Source organism: Oreochromis niloticus, linkage group LG1 (assembly GCF_001858045.2).
Source record: "Oreochromis niloticus isolate F11D_XX linkage group LG1, O_niloticus_UMD_NMBU, whole genome shotgun sequence".
Classification (NCBI taxonomy): Eukaryota; Metazoa; Chordata; class Actinopteri; order Cichliformes; family Cichlidae; genus Oreochromis; species Oreochromis niloticus.
The window spans coordinates 6,874,151-6,895,317 of record NC_031965.2 but is presented as its reverse complement, the minus strand read 5'-3'; the positions used below and the strand labels follow the sequence as shown (position 1 = coordinate 6,895,317).

At 41.0% G+C, this 21,167-nt stretch overlaps 1 protein-coding gene across 2 annotated transcripts in view; it reads right to left on the bottom strand.

The window, feature by feature from the left end:
• Positions 1–5,446: 5,446 nt before the first annotated feature.
• samd4a (sterile alpha motif domain containing 4A) overlaps positions 5,447–21,167 on the bottom strand; it is an 80,468-nt gene continuing 64,747 nt past the window's right edge. For both annotated transcript variants that reach the window (XM_005458891.4, XM_005458892.4), the window contains one exon: positions 5,447–11,067. In XM_005458891.4, coding sequence (XP_005458948.1) covers positions 11,039–11,067 — 29 coding nt within the window. In that variant the 3' untranslated portion in view covers positions 5,447–11,038. The remainder of the gene's footprint in view (positions 11,068–21,167) is intronic.

The following is a 21,167-nucleotide window of genomic DNA, read 5'->3' as shown; positions in this document are numbered from 1 at the left end:
CTGCCCTTCTCTGTATTTGTTCTCAAAACCTCAGAAACGTGTCTAACCAGATACTTACCTCAGACTATGGATATGTTGTTTTAAGTGCATGTGAAACAAATATGTCAGACTTCCCTAGAATTTTGATTAGTAATAAAATGTTAAAATACATAAGTAAATAAATGTACAATTACAAGAAAGCACTTATTAAAACAATGTAGGCATGTGTGAGGAAGTTTGATATTGTTTCCATCCATCCCTCATCTTCCGCTTATCTGGGACCGGGTTGCGGGGGCAGCAACCTAATCAGAGATACCCAGACCTCCCTCTCCCCAGCCACCTCCTTCAGCTTGTCTGGGGCAACACCAAGGTGTTCCCAGGCCAGCCCCAGCATGTCCTCCCGGCCTCCTCCCGGTGGGAAGGACATCCCTGGAACACCTCACCCAGGAAGCACTCAGGAGGAATCCTTGTCAGATGCCCGAACCACCTCAACTGGCTCCTTTCAATGTGGAGGAGCAGCAGCTCTACTCTGAGCCCCTCCCAGTTGGCTGAACTTCTCACCCTATCTCGAAGGGAGATGGTATTGGGTGATATTGTTTCCATATTTTATAAATTCACATTTGATACCTGTGGTCTTTTGTCTACATTAACTTTGCCACACACAGAAACAGATACTTTCAACTAGTCAAATTTCGGAAACCATATTTGTCCAAGGAACCGCTGGAGCAACATTTCTTCAAATGTGTCTAGTCCTGGATATTGCAGCTGCATAGTCCTGTGCCTTAAGACCAGCATCCAGACTAGCATCCACATTTCATTAGCTGCTGTCACATTTCTCGGTCCTTTAACACTACACGAGGTTTGGTATTACAGGGTGAAGCATCACTGACTGAAAAAAAGAGAAAAGAAACTGTTGATTAGAATTATTGTTTAACTGAAGACAACAACTGTGGTGGTTGTGGGCATACTCAGTCTTGCTCATGACATAGGTATTATTGGATACTGTGTAGGTGTGGCTTTTAGTAGGCTTGGCCAAACAAAAAAAAGTGATACTTGGATATTAATTAATGCTAAAAATGATTACTGGATTAAATAGTCATTTGTAACAATATCGATACCAACAGCATTGTCTTTGTTTTTCTTGGTGGAGACCAAAAACGGATAGAAAAGAGAATGGACTCAGTTCATCATGTGGACATAAATATGACTCTGAATGTACAGTGATGCTTCCTAATAACTGCAGCATGTGTAAATAACCAAGTGTTTGCTAAAAAGTTCAGTGTAGGTGAATGCTGCATAAACTGCAGGTCATTCAAGTGGAGTCACTGCAGTGTTCGGTGAAAAGTTTAACTTACAGGCATGGACGCACAATGTCAACCTTTGAGGGATAACAGGGTCCAAAACAGACCTATGCAACTGTAGCTTATCAGCTATTTTGTGCATCAGTTTTATTGTGCCGTGCTGCTCCACGAAATATTTGCACAGTTATCGGGTTAAAGCCTCGGCACAGATATATCTTTAAATTAAAATGAACTTGTTTTCCTGAGCAAGGTAAGCCAACAAGTTAGCTTAGCTTAGCTTTTTTTTTCATCATTTTTAATTCAACAATGTGCTAAAGAAACAAACAAGAAAACAAACTGCTTTTGTTGTGGCTCTTTGCTTCTTCTAACCTCTGAGGTACATGTCTGGTTCCTCATCTGCAGATGTGACTGTTTAGTGCTGACCAGGAGACGACCTATGGAGCTGCACTTCCTCTAAAGCTCCAAAAGTGAGTAGATCCCCACATACTCCTGAGTGAAAATCATAAAGTCTATAAAAGATGGATACAATCAAACCAAAACAAAAGTTCATTAAACTACAGCACTGGCCAACAGAGGGCTAGTGCTGTGGTTGAAAAAAATCTTATTTTATAGCCCTTAGTAAACACTTTCCTGAAGCCTGAATAGGCTCTATTGCTAGTTTCAGGTGGTAGTGAATAAATTGAAGATGAATTTTTGTAAATTACCTGAGTCACAAAAAGGGACTAATTGGGGTACGGATAACCAACTAGCATAAATTGTTCTTCAGATTCCAGGTCACATCCATCCCCAGCACTTCATATCTATTTTCAAAAAGATAAAACCGCTCACCTCAGTGTTGATAAGGGAACCTCACGAGCTCAGTGATGTCATGGTGGCTATGACCATCTTTTATATACGGTCTAAAGGTCTATTACCCTTAGGGGAGCTGTAGATCCAGCTTACAGTTTGTTGTACGTTCACTTTGAGCAACTCTTGTTCTGTAATTTGATCATTTGTTACTGTAAAAAAGTGAAGCACTGCTACATGACAGCAAGCTTGTGTTAGGCACACTAACTAAATGATTCTAAGTATATTATAGATTTGCCTTTGAACAATTGGAAGCTAGTTTATTTATTCCATTAAAAATGACATCTTGCCATCTGATCCATTACAGAGTTATGTTGGAAATGGTAAAAAGAGCAGTGAGAAGTTCATATAACTCTGGTCTGAAAGGGAAAGAAGAAAATGCTGAACTAAAGTGGAAACAGACAAAATGGGGCCCAGAGCTCATTTTAGCCCTGAGGTCACTTACTGGGTTAATCTGGCCCTGGGCCCAGAGAGAGCAGCAGGAAGGTGGAGCTGTTCAGGGTCTGGGTGTCTGACAGACCATGACTCAGCAGCTCTACTCTCAGTTTGGACACTGACTCTGCTTCGTGATGTGGAACTAAAGGCTTCAGATTGAATTCCCTTTAAAAAGTTTCTGACAGTATTCAAAGGCTTAATCCTAAACATCTCCTTGATGGTGATGGCTCCTGCAGGCTGCACACCTACAGACCAACAGCAGGACTGCTGTGACAGTAATCTGTGCTGCAGGAAAAGGAAGAGGAGCAAGTGTTGGTTGTAATGTTGATACAAGCCTATATTTAACTGAATATAGTACCGAGATGACATATTGAATGTTGAAACTGAGGATATAGAAAGTATAAGTGCCCATTTCATTTCTTTATTTATTTTTCAAATAACATTTTAGAATTAATGCTGTTAAACTGCTGCCTGGTCACACTGCTGTTATTGTTATCATGAAAAAATAGTCAGCTGATTATTGACACAACCTGGGTCATCATCATATTTCCTTCAATACTTTTAAAACAAATATCTTAAAGTAAAATTTAAAGTAAATATCTAACACTGCACCACCACAACTCTTTTCCATTACTGTGTGCTGGATGCAAAATATCCCAACTTGGGCTCCCCCTGGTGGTAGTTTCGAGATGATAACTAAGTTCTCGTGACCTACTGTGTGAAAGTTGTGTTCACAAATGAGAAAAGTTCAGGTGACATTTATTTGAATCTAGGCAGCATTTTATGTTCTCCAGAGAGGTTTGTAAATGTCTGAGCCTGAGAGATAATGTGCAGAAATATGCAGACAAACTAAAGTTGGTAAACAGTACGTCGGATTTTTAACTGAGGGGATTTTAATGCTGAATAAACTAATGGAACACACAATGTTTTTTATGGTCATCTGAGTACAGATTCAAACATATACATATACACATACAGCATAAACGCAAACTTTTAACTTAACGTCTGAAGGTTCTCAGTCATCCAGGTCTAGTCTAAGGAGCTTGGAAAGAAAAGCGTCTGGACTTCTTTAAGTTGCTTGAAGACGTTTCACTTCTCATCTGAGAAGAACTGAAGAAGCTTCTTGGATGAGAGGTGAAACGTCTTCAAGCAACTTAAATCAGTCCAGACGCTTTTCTTTCCAAGCTCCATAGTCAGCTTTGGTCACTGGTACAGTATAGAGGCAATTTATATATAGAAATTATAAACACGACTTAACATATCAGATTTTTAAAGACAGTTGAGATTTGCTTCAAAATTAACTTCAAATAAATTAAATGAACATATAAACACGTTTATCGTTCACTGCATTTAAAAACGACAATCACAAACAGGAAATTGAATCACTGAAGAAAGTGTCGTTTACATGTAGCTACTGGTTTGATTCACACAAACCGTCATCATTTACAGAAATCTGATCAGATTAAATTAAGATTAGACACCAAACTTTCATTTTTTAATAAAGCCAGGGAATGCTGAACCTGACACGCTGAACCTGACACGCTTTAAGTTCAGCCTGTTTGGGAATATCTTGTGATGCACTGAGTGTTCTTCTCCACCATGGCATTAGGTGTTGTCTTCTCTCTCCCTTCTCTCTTTTGTCCCGTCTTCCTCCCCTCACCCCCAACCAGTCAGGCCAGATGGCTGCCATGTTACTTTGTGGACAGAAATAGCTAAGTTACTAAAATAACTTCATGAATCAGTTTTAATTTTTGAAGAGATACTGAGACTTTGTTTCATCTGTGGTTGTGTGATTTGAACTGCTTAATGCTTTTTTGTGTGCGTGAGCACCATGCTTCAGCAGACCAGCAGGTCTCAGAGTTTTCACTGAGGTTTTACTCATTTGTAAAGAGGAGTTATCTGATGGAGTTGACTGCAGGTCTAAATTCAGTAGAGCTTCAAACCAGCTCCTAGTGCTCATAGTTGGACGGGACAGCATTGACCTGTGCGACCCCAGACACTTGGCGTGGTTATGACCATGTTTTTATTTACAAAATGTGTGTTTCTCAGTCTCTCACTCCCTCATCCTGACAGCTTTCCAGCCATCTCCACCTGTCCCCTCTTCCTCCAGGACCCAGCATCACTGACACAGAGCATAATTACTGAATTGCTTCCAGCTTCCTTGCCAGTTTCCCCGGCGCCACCCCTCCTCTGCAGCCGAGCTGCAGACCACACCTCCACCAAAGACTGTAATACAAATGTTCATTTGTATATGGCATACTGCAAATACTGAATTGCTGTACTCTGTTCTTAATGTCACTGTTTTCATTTTGGCAACATGTAATGGTCACAGTGATCATTTATGTGAGCACTGTTGCACTGCCTTTGCACTTATACTGAAAAACTGACATTCTCTTTGGAACATTAGCAAATGGATCAGATTTACTAAGAGAAAATGATGAAGTTTGGGACTCCTGAAACAGAGATGGTGTGTTTCTGTAGAAGCTGTAGAAGACACTGTGACAAGAGACATATATCCCCCCCCCTCTCCCCCCTAAAATTAACCAGCACTTGTATAAAAACACTGGACAACTTACAGCTTGTTCTTTTTTTTTTTCCTTCTTTTTTTTAATGTATAACAGGGCATGCCAAGTCACAGCATTCTGGTACATCGCAACAGAAGTACAGCAAGACACATTAAAAATACTTGAATGCATCCTAAAACTCTCTCTCTCACACACACACACACACTCCCTCTCTCTCACTGTCACACAGCCATTCACACGTTGTTTTTTTTGTTGAGACCAGAATAATTCTTAACTTTATTCAGCATTAAGAAGTACCTACAGAATACAGAAACAAGACGAGCGGCCAAGTTCACGTTCACCCTGCGTGCCTCACATTAATTTTAAGAAAGCAGCTTAAATCTAGGAAGCTGCATTAACTTAATAATCAGGTGGAGCAGTCTCCCTCCTCCAATCAAAGTCTATGTATCAGAAACTTCAGACTGCAGCTGTGTTTCAAATGAACAGAGCATGTCAGGAGAGAAGAGAGTAGGCTGGCCCAATGTGACCAAATGCATAAAGGAGGAATTCGACCAGGACAAAGGGTTTGCAAGGTGGAATCTAGCAAATAACATCTTATATATATTGGTAGTCTATGGAATGGATCACTGCATGAGTGAGCATATGCCGTGTTACCACCAGGTGAAGATCCAACACATCAGAAGTCATGCCTCAGGTAGCAGGAAGCACCAAGCTCTTCCATTACAGCGAACAGTGTCTTTGGTTTTACATAGTTAGTCACAGTGAGACAAATCACTGCGTTATTCTAGATATTGTTCTCTGTCCCTTTAAACAAGTAATGATGTAATTAAGTGGCGTTAAAACTAGCAGTCAGCTGCAGTTCTACATACACGCGTTACTGAATATCACAGATATGGACAGTAATCAGTGCTGTAGCCAGGGGGTTAGGTCTGATTTTTAACAACCAAAAACTCCTCAGTGAGTGTCAAATATAAGAGGGTTTTGGGACGCAACATAAAACTATATTATTATATAGTACTATTATATTATTATAAAACTATTTTGTAAGTTAATCAAGCTAATGTTTGTTTGTTTTTGTTTTTTTACCCAGGCCAGGCCAGGCCAGGCCATTTACCCACCTGTACATGAATATGAGTCGAGCTTAATGTGAACTTTTGACATTTCAGGGCTGCAGTGTGAACGTGACCTCACACACCTGCTGCGCATTTTATCCTGTATCATTACAGTTTTTAAAGTCCATATAAAACCATTTACATTTGGGCTAAATGTCTCGAGTACAAAAAAGAAAAAGGCACTGCCATTTGTTATTTTGTTATTCTAAATATGACTTTCCCAGCCTTGTGCATGCAGTTTTAAAATATAAATTACACCCCATCCCCCCCCTCAATTTTCTCCATTTCCTTTTTTTTCTTCCTGTATTTCCTTCGTTTTTTTATCTTTTCGTGTGTGTGTGTTTTTTTTTTCATTATTAAACATACAATATTCTTTTGTCAAATATATACGCAAGCCTGCAGTCAATACAGGACATCGGCTCTTTGATAAAATAAAACTAAATGAAGTAAAAAGCGCACAGTCAAGCAGTAACACTTTGTTACAGAATGGATGCTGCTGAATTTACAAAAAACAAAAACAACCCCCCCCCCCAAAAAAAAATATCACCTTGGCATCCCACATAGACAAAAAAACAAACAAACAAACAAACAAAAACGTACTAAACTGCAGAATCTATGACAGAAATAAAAGATACAAAAACAGCATATGTGTCTTGACTTAAAAGTACATTAAATGTTTTTGGAATATCAAGGCGTCATCTAGCTGTTAATACTGCAGTGGGCACAGCGCTAGAAGCCTTCCTGGACACCCACAGAGCTGATATGCATGTAGGAAAAGCATTTGGTTTGATGTGAAGAGCCATCATCCCTCACAGGTATGTCCTCTGTCCTCACACTTGTATTTCTGACCCACAGACGCTGCAAGAAACCACCGCTGAGCAGAAAGTGGAGGCTTGCCGTGCTGCTGTGTGCTCAAAATACAATCCGCACAACTTTGATAAAAATCACACAAACTTGCTGTCAGTCAGTATTCATATAAATATGGCACTTTTTAAATTCAAAACCATAACTCTGGAAAAAAATAATAATGCACAGCGATATAAAAGTACATAAAAATACTGACAAAAAAACCCCTTCTAATAATCCCTTTGATTACATGACTGACTGCAGAACTTTTCTCATTATGAACGCATCTCACGTAAAGAAGAAAACAAAAAAAACCCAGCAATGACCATCAAATCCTCACACAGCCTCCTCCTCGGTGCCATAAAGCAAGCCGCACTGCTGCACAGCCACCAACACTAATACAAACACGCCACTCAATGGATGTAACACATAGAAGTAGCGCCCCACTCCAAGTATGCCATAGTACTGTGTACTCAGCTGTTTTTTTGTTGTTGTTGTTGTTGTTGAGCGCCACAGACAGGAAATGGCCAGAAAGCACTGATGATTGGACTGATACATAGTCGAATGTGGTCTCGGGTCTTTTCATTAGATTTGTCCACAGTGAGAAAACTGTAGAGCAATGCCACCTTTACAAGCGGCATACGCAGAAACTTTGAAGCCTCACTCTCCCAAACAGAACTCAAAGACATGGCCTGCAAGGCCCGCAATGGACCCATCTACCTCCTGTTCTCACACACACACTACAACAACACTTTTTTTTCGTATGCTAAAAACAAGAGAAACTTTCTAATTGACCATGGATTGATGTATCTGAAGGACCAGTTCTTGATCTCGGCTTCAAATTAAAAAACAAAACAAAAACAAAAACATCTTAACATGACATGACAGATACAAATAAGATTGTAGTTCATCAACAGCAAGAAAAAAAAAGAAAAAGAAAAAAAAGAAAGAAAAAAAAACAGTCCACAATAACTATGTTAATATTTGAGATGTACTTATGGTCACCAGCCATAACATGTTAATACATATGGTATTTTAAATAATATTACACCCACATGAGCATCACCTCTGCAACAACAACAAAAAGAAAGGAAAAAAGAATAAATAGTAGTTTCTACTTTAAGTACTGATTCATATGGCAGTGACACTGAAAGAGTCTGAATGTGATGACATCCTGATGCTGCCCGTCAGCGAGGGGCACCAACAAACAATGACCACTTCAAAGGTACGGCATCCACTCGGGGCTGAAACAGGTTTGTGTCCCACTCACGCTTTGGTGGAACCTTTGTTCACAAACACGACTCAGTGTGGATTAAGAGTGTGTGTTTTGCTCCTGTACTCCGAGTAAAACCTGAAGCGTCCATCAGGGTCATAGCGACCAGACTACATGCATACCATCACACACACTTTATCATGTGTGTGTGCACAGATCCAGACTGCAGTGTTGAGCTGCCATCACGAGATCTGAAGCCATGCTCAGCCGGCCAGGATGAGAATGGGCTGCAGAGAGGTGCCACATCAGAATTTATGCATGTTTTTGTCTTTATAAAGTCCCACACTCAGAGAGTGTTTTTAATTCTGTTCTCCCAAACATACCACTGGTTTCTACTTATGTAGTGACCGATATAACTAATGGCAATGGACAGCAATTTTAAAAAGCCTGGAAAGGAACCTTAGTAATTAGTTAAACTAATCAAATCAGAAACCAGTCTGAAGATTTCAAATTGCTAGTTGTAATTGGCCAGAGTCATTCTGATTCTAATGTCATCGTAATCAACAGATTATGTTTCCAGGAAGGTTTGAGAAACATTTGAAAAGTGATTTTAAAAAAAAGAAAAAAAAAGAAGAAGAACTAAAACATGCACAAAGTCTTGTATGGCCACTGAACTGTGTGTGTGGGATACTTCAGATCAGGCGGTATTTCCAACCTTTAGACAGGTCAATGAGAGGCATCAGAAGCTTCTTTTTTTTTTTCTCTCTGGGTACATCAGTCTGTCTGTCCAGCAAGGCTGTGACGCTACAGTCGAGAACGAGTGTCCGTCTGCTCCGTTTGATCCGGCTCCAAACCAAAGCATCGTTGCTCGAGCCTTGAACATTTGGATTGTAGTGTCTCACATTATCATATCAAGTGCAGGATACAAAGGAAATATGACAGAATTGCAAGAAACTATACTAAACAATAATAATAACAATAATAATAATAATGATGATGATAATACTAATGATGATAAACCTCAAAGCTGACCTTTCAGGTTGAGGACTCGCATGCTGGGTTGAAAGCAGCACAGAAAGGATTTAACCTAACCAGCTTACTTCAATATAAATCTAATCCTATAAAGTTTAGATTCCAGGCACAAAACAACTGAGGATAAATATTAAGACACACACAATAACCATGAGATTAGAATAAAAACAGAAATATTTTCATATGATGTAGGCCTGCACTGACAGAACTGACAGAAGGCCAAGATACACAAGCAACCAACCAGCTTTGATATTTGCCCAAATGTTCACCGATGAGTTTTTATTGTTCTGCTGGCGTCTTTAGTGCCTGTGTCTCCCTGGACTTCAGCATCTGTACCGCCATGACTGCAACTGGCCAGCAGATGGAGGTAAGCACTAATGAGATCTCAGGGAAAACTTCCCTTCATGGATTGACAGTGTTTCATTTCTCCAATGTTGCAATCCTCTCAGGAAAAGAAAAAAAAAAAAGATCTGAGTGGAAACTAAATCTGCCTCCCATTGCTTCTGACACCTTCTCCACTCTACATTTCACAATCTTCCCTTAGTTTTAACATGCAGCTTAAGCATATTCCTCTGTTTTAGAAAAATAACTAACCCCCAGTATCTGTGCCAAATCCACTTCCTGCTACACTCACTCGCATGAACAGACTAAGGGCACGATCAGACGTGACATCATCTTCCTCCGTTGTCTCCAGCCAATCAAAGGTCCTGCCTCTGATGTCTCTCTCCTTTAAACATCCTCTTCCCTTTCTAGTATCACTTCAGCTTGGTTCTTTCTTCTACTACTTTCTGTGTCTCCCTCCACATCCCCCTTCTTCCTCGTATCCCTCTCCGTGTTACCTCCATCTCTTTCAAGTTCCCATCTCGTTCTCTCTCCATTAACATTCAGGCCAACATGTCTTTCTTGTTGGCTGCCAAAATAAAGAATAAGGCATGGTGATTGTAAACTAATGTGATGGCTACTTGTGGAAGCTTGTAGAAAGCCAGAATATATTCTGTATATCTACAGAATATATTATGCAAATCATACCTGAAATTCATAAATGTTTCTGTACCCTCTGAAAGTAGCATCATAATGTAAACAATAAATACATACAATAGAAAGGAAAAGGTTTGTTGCCACCCAGTACTGAGCAAGACGCCTTCTTGAGCTCTCCAAGAAACCGTCCTGGACACTGTGATCCTGCTGAAACCAGTCTGGAAAATCCCAAGCTTCCTTTTTGCATCCCTGTGGCTCTGCTCATCTCATCATGTTTTGGGTCTGAGGTACTGTTATGATCTGAAAGATGCCACAAGCTGTGGTCAATGTGCAGGAACCAGACGATGTAGGGGAGAGAAAGTCTCACTGAGCCCTGATCCAAAGCCCAGCATCTCTCTTCTGCTGAGGCTAACTGGACTGCTTCTGGCAGTCTCTCCATGGGAAGGGCGGGGTGGGGGGCGGGGACAAGGGGGAAAGTTTGCACACACTTTCCAGGCCGTGTTCGGTGCGTTCCATTCTTCTCACTCACATACAGGTGACTGTGAGCGTGCTACCCGAGCAGGAACTGTATTTTTCCAGCCCGTTGGACGGTACCAGTGTGATCCGTTTGATGGTCAACTCTCTAGTGTGTCTTGGATCCCGCCCGGTCCTTTGGTTGAGCTCTACCATTGGCTACAGGGAGAGGGAACGGAAGGGCTGGTGACCTCAAGGTGATGGTGAGAGAGCTCCCCAAACCTGCGCCGTCCTGCTGCTCTCACTCAGGTCCTCAGCTCATATTGTTGATGTGCGATCTGCACCATCTAAAGAAGAACAGAGGCATCACAGTTTAAGTCAGCAATGACTTTATTAACACTGACAGAGTGAGTGTGGAATCAAAGGTGCAAATGAAGGCAGTCCTGACTCCTCAGGCCCCCACCACTACCATTTCCTGTTCCCTGTTTATCACCAAAGTTTGCCAAGATAAACTTCAGCTTATGAGTTGGACACAAAACTGTATGGCCAAAATGTAACAGCAGATAGCTGCCCCTCCTTGAGCATGGTTCTACTGGAGGTTTCTTCCTGTTGAAATGAAGATTTGCTTCCCATTGTTACCAGGTGTTTGCGCATGGGAGGTCGGTTGATGGTTGTTTTTTTTCTGTATTAGTGTAGGGTCTTTGCAATATAAAGTGCCTGGAGATAAAAAAGATTTGAATAACAGAGACTCTGATGGGGTTTAGGAGCTGTTACGTTCCAATTTGTTTCTAACCCTGAAGCACAAAACACAAAACTAAATAATAAAACAGGAAACACAACATTTGAGAAAACATGACATTACATTAATAAGGAACCATTGATTGGACAGAAGTATCTTGTGACGGGGTGATGTAACTTCATGTTTCTGTACTTGTCTCAATTGTCTTCCTGCATAACATACATATATATGTGTACATATACATAGACGCATACATCTCTATATCGATATCTATATCTGTCTCTCGATATCTCTCTCTCTTATACACACACATATATATCTATATATATACATATATATATATATATATAGATATATATATACATACATATCTATATATATCTATATCTCTCTCTCTATATATATATCTATATCTATATATTTATACACACACACATACATATATCTATATCTATACACATACATATATATCTCTATATATCTCTATCTATCTCTCTCTCTCTCTATATATATATCTCTCTCTCTCTCTCTCTATATATATATATATACATATATACACATATACATATACACATATATATATATATAGATATAGATATAGACATATACACAGATATATATATATAGACATATATAGATATATATAGACATATATAGATATATATATAGACATATATAGATATATATAGATATATATATAGACATATATAGATAGATATAGAGATATATATATAGATAGATATAGAGATAGATAGATAGATATAGAGATAGATAGAGGTAGATAGAGATAGACAGATATATGTATATATATATATATATCTGTCTGTCTATATCTATCTATCTATCTATCTATCTATCTATCTATCTATCTATCTATATGTCTGTCTGTCTGTCTGTCTATCTATCTATATATATATGTGTCAGTACAATTTCTATAGAAATCAAACCACTCTAGCTATGAACACATAGCTATGCCCCTCCATCCTCTTAATCCCTCTACTTTTTTTTTTTTTTTAACCTGTCCCGTTTGGTTCTTTTGCCATCAGAATTATTGTCTAAAGGCGAAGAAAGATGCCCAACGGATTTACTTTACCAAATGGACCATCCCAGCCTTGCCGTAATGGTCCATCTGATTCACCTTTTATTGTTTATTTTATTTTCACTTGCTGAATATGGGACAGACTTGACTGGTGGAAAGAAAGGGGAGAAAGAAAGAGGGAAAGAAAAAAAAAAAACCTGAGAAGAGGGACGGGGAAAAAGGGCAAAAAACAAAAACCAACAGAATAAGCAGACAAAAAAAAAATACATATCGATCACCTGGATCACCTGTTGAGAAAGAAAAAAGAAAGCAAGCAGAAGAAGACAAGAGTAATAAACAAAATCACAATGATCTATGTGAATATAACAGTAAATACTAAATATTAAACATTATGGTGCAGCACGTGAGATCGACAGCGCACAGTGTGCTTTGAGGTAGGAGCCCAAAAGGGTGTAGTTTGTGTGTGTGATCACCCGTGTGTACACCTGTGAGCATGAACGCGCTTGTTTTTAAGAGGTTCCTTCATGTAATGATCTGCTAGAGGGTGTGGGGGGCCACTGCCCCGACCTCCAGGGCATGAAGCAGGTATGGAGGAGATCAAAACTCCAGACATCCAGAGGCCCCCAGAACACAAGAGACCAAGGAAGACCAACAGAGGGGCAGCCGCGCCACTATCCCAGAAAGAGCTGAGGAGAGTCCCAGATGAGGGGTCACTCAGCAGCCGCGGAGCAGAAGCCAGGGGGGTTGCAGTGACGTGCCCGTGAGCTCCGCCGGCAGCCAGCTGTGCCTGAGTGACCGAGCCCCGGGCCGAGAGGCCGAGGGCACCCCGCCTCCGAAGTGGCCCGAGCGAGCCCCAGGCTCCATGCCCCGATAAGCAGCCGCCAAGGAGTGAGCCGGTGGGTACCTGGGCGCCCACCCCCGGACACAAAGAACCACCAATGCACCGATGTCTGAAGGCGTCTGCCACCGGCAGGGGAAGTGGTGGGGGGAGATGGGCCTCCAAACCTTGGAGGGCCTGAGATGTCCCCAGAGAGGTGGGGTCTGATACCCAACCTGACATATAGACACAGACAAACAGGCACACACAGATACAAACATCTATTCCCACCCTCATGCTCTCAACACTCACCCAACGTGGAGACAGACATAGAGAAACACTGTACACACAATCACACTCCCCAAGCGTACTCTAAGCCCGGGTCTAGGTACCCTTGCCCCTGGAGGGGGAAACTGCGCCCAGACCCAGGTGGTGTTACCCTTTTCCCTGCGGTGGGGAGAAGCAGACCGCCCCGACTCCGCAGCAGCAGGGAGGCCCCACATTCCAGACCCCAGTCGGACGGCCAACTCCTCCTCCTAGCCCCCCCGCTCCAGCAGGCCGCAGAGAACGGCGGTGTAGGAAGACTCCAAACCTCCCTCCACCCGCTCATATGTAGTGTTGATGTATGTGTGTTCTAAGGTGCATTTAAAACCCAGGAGGGCATGGAGCTACCTGCCAGAGCAGCAGGTAAGCGTATAGCCCCTCCTGCTAGCCCTCAATGTCTACGTGTATTTAAAATTGAGAGGTGGGCAGCGACGCCAGGGGTGAGGTGTACACCCTGATGGTGATTGGAATCCGTGTGGCGTGCCCACCCCCAAGATCCTATATGTATGTGTAATGAGAGTGTGAGTAATGTGAATGTCTAAGGTGTGGGATAAAATTGAGGCAGAGGCAGCCAGAAGGGGACAGAGGGGGGGGATGCCTCCCCTGCACCCTGGTGACACACCCCTACCCCAAGGCCCTGCATGTGTGGGTGATTGTGGTGGAGCGGGAAGAGGGAGGCAGCTGGAGATGGGGAGGGAAGGAAGGGAGGGGCAAGTGACCCCTCCCTGGGGTCAGCTCCCCGCTGACCCCAGTAGGCACCCCCATACTCTGCAACCCGCCAGGGAAAGGGGGGCCCAGGCCCATCCAGACCGGGGCCCAGTGGAGCAGCGCCTCCCGGCCCCACAGAGCCCGGGACAGTCCACCTGACCCCACCACAGAGAAAACTGCACCCACCCCATCATCCACTCATCTTCCAGACTACACAAGACAATAGATGCCCAGGCTGAGATCTTCCTCCACCTCTCCTGTATCTCCCCTCCTGCAGAGAGAGTTCCTGAAGAGAGGAAGGCTCCTGCAGGATGTGACAACCCCCCCACCAGTTGAAGAGCCCCCCAGGTGGTTCGATGCACAGGCGGCACCCTGCGCCAGGACTGGGCCCCATACACCCACCCGCCCACAACCCCGGCAACACACCAACCAGGACCCAAGCCCCTGAGGCTTGGCCAGGGCCCCAGCCCAGAGACGGAGTGCCCCCAGAACCTCACGCCCATCCCGGACCCACCCAGGGGCAGCCAGGCTACCAGGTCAGTAACCCACGTCCGTCAGCACAGACCCTCCCCTAGCCCTGCTGCACGCAGCCACGAGGAAACCGTCACCTAAGAGCCAACAGAGCCCCTAATTGGCCATGACCGCTACCCCGGGTTGAGCCCCCCAAGGAAGATGCTCCCGGGGAACCCCTCGATGCCCTAAGCCTGTCCCTACCCCCACACCAATCACAACAGTGAAGGTGGGACCAAACTAAGACCCCCCACCCCCACTAGGTGATGGAGCTGATCAAAGGAGCCCAGAGCAATTGATCTGATGTGGTGGCAGAGGCTGTATCAAGACTAATGTGATCTAATAGACAATTTCTATATTGGTTAGAATTAAAATTATTTTTATTTTTCCAGTTCATGAGGACTGTTTTCTTGGCTATGCATAGGGCAGTGAAAACCATATGGGCTATATTCTTTTCCGGAGTGACATTATCTAAGCTGCCCAACAAACATACTAAAGGGGAAGTTGGAATGTTACATTTCAGACACTTTGATAAGTCTTCACATATCTCACGCCAAAACTTCTGAACTGGTGGACAGAACCAAAGTGCGTGGATATAATTGTCCGGTGAATTGGTTTGGCAGTGTGAGCAGTTGTTGGTAGACGTAAAGCCCATCTTGAACATCCGATGACCTGTATAGTGCACTCTATGTAGTATTTTGTATTGAATTAATTGAAGACTGGGATTTCTAATTAGATGAAAAGTTTTTAAGCAAATCTGAGACCAGAAGTTTTGGTCAAAGTTAACTGATAAATCCGCTTCCCATTTTGCAATAGGAAGTGATATTGATTCATCTGTTTTAGAAAGCATTCTGTATATTTTGGATAGTAATTTGGGGGTTTTAAGAGTAAGAAATTGAACCACACTTGGTGGTGTTTGTAGTTCAACTTGACCCGGTTTAAATCTCTTTTTTACTATGGATTTAATTTGTTGATATTCTAAAAATCTTTTCTTGTTGATCCCATATTGTGTAACTAGTCTGTCAAATGAAATAAATTCTGTTCCTTCTAGTATATGTTCTAAATATTTGATTCCTTTACTACTCCAATCTGAAAAGTTTATCATATTATTGTTTTGTAATATGTCAGGGTTGTTCCAGATAGGTGTACGTTTGCATGGGATTAATGAAGACTCAGTCAGCTTCAGAAACTCCCACCATGCTGTCAGAGAGGAGCTGATGTTGATGCTTTTGAAGCATTCATGTCGTTGGATGTTTGAGCTGATAAATGGTAGATCTGAAATCTCTAGATTATTGCAAAGTACTTGTTCTACATCTAGCCAAGGTTCATCTAAGAGGGTATGTTTTTGCCATCCTGAGATAAACTGAAGCCTGTTGGCTAAGAAGTAGTGCTGAAAGTTAGGTAGTTCTAATCCTCCTTTGTCCTTGGTCTTTTGTAGTGTTTTTAAGCTTATACGTGGGGGCTTATTTTTCCAAAGGAATTTGGACATATATGAATCTAGAGATCTGAACCAATCTTGCGGCGGTTTAGTTGGGATCATTGAGAATAAATAATTTATTTTTGGTAATACCATCATTTTTATAGCGGCAACCCTTCCCATGAGTGATATGGGTAGACATTTCCACCTAGCCAGATCACCTTCTACTTTCTTTAAAAGTGGGATATGATTTAATTTAGTTAGATCTGCAAGCTTGGGAGAAACATTAATACCTAAATATTTTATATTTCCCGATTGCAGTGGAGTAGAAGAGGAATTATGGAAGGAGCAATTAATCAGAAGGACTGTAGATTTTGACCAGTTAACTGAGTAATCTGATATTCTTGCAAAAGAGTTTATCAGTTCAATCACTCCAGAGATATTGGTTTGTGAATTTTGGAGAAAGAGTAACACATCATCCGCATAAAGGCTGATTTTATGTTCCACGTTCTTGCATTTTATGCCCTTAATTACTGAATTCTGTCTAATTGCTGCTGCTAGTGGTTCGATAAAAATTGCAAACAGTGAAGGGGAGAGTGGGCATCCCTGCCTGGTGCCTCTCAGGAGACAGAAGCTGGAGGATGTCTGGTCATTTGTTCTGACACAAGCTGTTGGGGAATTATATAATATTTTTAACCAGTTGATGAAAGAAGATCCAAAACCAAATTTATGTAAAGTTGCAAATAGAAATTTCCAGTTAACTCTGTCAAACGCTTTTTCTGCATCTAAAGAAAATATTGTAGTTTCAAGATTTTTACTGTATGAGTAGTCTATCAAATTAAGTAATCTACGTGTGTTAGTTGATGAGTGCCTACCTTTTATGAAACCAGTTTGGTCAGGATGAATTAAGAGGAGGGTTATTTTCTCTAGTCTCTTCGAGAGAGCTTTGCAGATTATTTTAAGGTCTACATTTATAAGGGATATTGGACGATAGCTTGAGGGATATACAGGGTCTTTGCCTAGTTTTAGCAGGAGATTAATGTTTGCAGAATTCATATTTGATGGAAGTCTGCCATTTTCTTTGATTTCCAACAACGTTCTGTAAAAAACTGGTGCTAGAATCGTCCAGAATTCTTTGTAGAATTCTGCAGGAAAGCCGTCTGGACCTGGAGCCTTATTATTGGGCATACTTATCAGGGCTTCCTGGAGTTCACCTGATGTCAGTGGCGAATCCAGTGCCATTGCTTGAGTGTCTAATAATTTTGGGAGAGTTATGTTGTCTAAAAACTGATCAATTTCCTTTTTAGATGGGTTTATTTGTGGTGAATACAACGTTTTATAGAAATCCCTGAAAATGTTGTTTATTTGTTTCAGTTCATATATTGTGTTCCCAGATGAATCTTGAACAGCACATATAGTTGTTTTTTCTTTATTTATTTTTAGCTGGTTTGCTAGAAATTGACCGGATTTATTACTATGTTCATAATTTTGTAAGCGTAGTCTTTGTACTAAGAATTTTGTTTTTTTATCAATTATCTCATTTAATTCTAGTTTTGTTTTGCGTATTTTGTTCAGTGTTTCCTGATCTTGGTGGGACGCGTAGGCTTCTTCTAGTGATTTGATGGTTTTTTCTAATTCCTGAATATTTTTGTTTTCTTTTTTCTTTTTATGTGATGAGAAAGAAATTATTTTACCTCTCATCACAGCTTTCCCTGCTTCCCATAAAACAGAAGCTGATGTTCCGGGAGTGTCATTAAAGTCTAAATATGAAGTCCACTCTTTTTTAAAATATTTAATAAAGTCTTCATCTTAATCCCTCTACTAAATGCATTTTTAAAAAAAAGCCATTTGACTTCTTATGTGTACCAAATCTAATTCTGATCCGGCTACTTGTGTAGTGGAGCTTGTGACTCTGGGCTATGAATAATATGAATAATGATGTCATCTCATTTGAACTGAAAGCATGAAGCTTTGCTAACTCGGTGAACAGCAAGGGGGCTAGGCCCCACACTGTCATGGTGAGAGAACAACACATCTGTCAAAATACTGATAGAGCCTTTCAGAGGAAAACAACAGTCTGACACCTGCTGCTGCTGGTTTGGCTGAGGAAGAAAACATTATCAAGCTGCACACCAGTGGAGATTTCTAATTCAACGAGAGAAAAAAAAGGAAAAAGAGAAAAAGAAAAAGGGTTAGGGCTAATGTCCTCGCATGCTGCTGTTTAATAGTGTCGCAAAGGGGAGAATATACTGCATTAAACAAAACTATGACGGTGTAAAGTGGACAGAGACTGTCACTGATGACGGGATGAATGACTTGCGTTTGGGTTTTTGCTTCAGACCTGCAAATTGTCTCCTGGCAGACACACAAAAGCCACCTGCTCTTTATGTATGGTTTCATTGTGTTATAACAGATTAACACACACCTGGTCTCAACCTGAATATCAAATTAATATACCTGCTGCGGAGCTCAAGTTTAAGTGCTGTTTGTCTGGTAACAGCAAGATTACAAAAAAAGCCAAAAACAAAACAACCATGCTAAGTCACTGCTATTAATTAATGCGTCAGAGCGGAAACACTTTATGACGCTAGTGATGCATCAGTATTTTATGTGGACGACATTTGATAGCCAAACTGATGCTGTGTTTCCTGTTGTACACTGAATTGACTTGAATTCTGGTTTTATTTCTAAAACACCAAATTACAACCACTGATGCTGTGTTTCCTGTTGTACACTGAATTTGGTAACTGTGGGAAGGAAAAACTCCCTGTTAACAGGAAGAAACCCAGGCAAAACCAGGCTCAGGGAGGGGCAGCTATCCTTGTATTTTGTTTTATAATTGACCCAACTTTAAGCCCGGGCTTGTTAAAGTAACACTGGCTTAAGCAGCTTGATGGAAGTGTGTACACTTTTGCATTTTTTCAGTGCAATTCTATTTTGTGCAGTTTGGGAATATACATCATGACAAATGGAGAAGGAACACTTGTCGAGAGGCAGCTTAATCAGAGTTCATTTTAGTCCAGGCTGTCTAAAAAAAGGCCATCTGTATACCAGAAGTCAGCATATTTTTCCATATGCCATCAAACATTTTAGGTCACTTCCTGTGGTTTGAGTTAAGTTACCAAGTTATGTTTCTCAAGCTATACACAACCAGCTTGATAGTCATGTGTCAGAAAATAGGAAAAAAAGGTAAAAATTCTGATATAGAGAGCATTTTGATTTATTTAATTTTTAAAGGTCGATGCACTCGTTCGTTTTGATACACCAGTTCTGCTATACATAAACATACACACACAAACACACAGAGCAGCATAAAGCAACACTTGTCCATCATTCTGTGCTGAGCACTGAGAAGCACTGTCTTCACTTCAGCTGAGTTTTGGCCACGAGACTAAAACTCACTGTACATACGAGTATAGTTTCCACAACCAGGTCAACAACAGTCTGACTCGATTAAGGTCTCGTCCACTACAGTCCTGTACAGTACTGACACATTTACAAGCTCATTTCATGTACAAGACATGGCTTCTTTTTTTTTTTAGATCAGCATTTTAAGCCCCACATCATTATAAACTTATTTTTTTTTAAAAAGCTGTTCATATTTTTAGAATATGCATTTACATGTATTATTAGGCATCAATTAAACATAATGTTTACAGCAACACGCATGCTAAACTACAGTATTGATTGACTAGATCAGCCATCCCTGAACTTCAGACTGCCAACTCCCTAAAACTAAATGTTACATTTTAATAGAAAGAGATCCTCTCGCCATTAGAATCTCAGACCAAAAGGATTAGCATTGGATTTGTTTATTTATTTATTTATTTATTTATTTATTTATTATGTAGTCCTATTTTTTATTTTAAAATGTTAAAACCTTATAAAAAATAACAATTTATGGTAAACAACATTTTCTAGCAGAGCTGTCTTACTTCAGCAGGCCACTAGGAGGCTGTGGCCCACAGTTCAGGAATCAATGAGTTAGACAGATCAAAAAGTCGCATCGCTCCAAATTGCACAGCAGCTCATATCTGATAATATACTGGCGAAAGCTGCTGCTAAAACTAGCTCTTTTTATACTGTGGTTATTCCATTTATCTCCCTCGTCTTAAATGTACTTGCCTTTACTGCTGCCAGAGTCGCTGTCAGTTTCCCAACTTAGCATTTTTTTGGACCTACCTTGCCAGATTTAAACATCAAAATCAAAAGCATCTGAAAACTCCTTGTTGTGTTCCAACAAGTCTGGAGTCAAAATCTAAAGCTCTAAAAGTTAACAGTGTTGGGAGGGGTCAATCAGGTCCTACATCAATGTTAAAATCAATTGAGGAGATCAAGCCATAGTAAGACACCAGCTTTCTGACTGTGACAGAATCTGAGAAAGAGCCAGGGGCGATTCTAGGATCAGAGCTTTGGGGGTGCTGAGCACCCAGAGAGCTGCCCAGCCAGGCAAGATAAACTTTATTCGTCACGATGAGACTTCTTCCCTGTGTCTCTCAGTCCCTGCATCCTTAAATGTCTCCAGTTGTCCCGAGTTCTCTATGACTGTCTCCTTGGTGCATTTAAACCCCTATTCCTCCCTGTCCTCGTCGTCTGTTGTCCTCGTCTCCGTTATCAGTCATCATAATTTTACCATCTCTGTGCAAGTCTGCAAATTTCTTTCTTAAATCATATGATTCTTAGATTCAACAAGTCTCTCTGTGCCTGGGTCCTCATCACAAAACATGACATCACTGTTTTGTACATTTTAACACAATTTAATCCCCATATTTGTGAAAGAAAAGCAAAACACTTTTTTGAAAAGTCTGTAACAAAACCATCAAATCAAAGATAAAGGTTATTTAAATGCTGCAAAAGAAGAATGGATTGGAATAAAAAAATACATATCCTAAC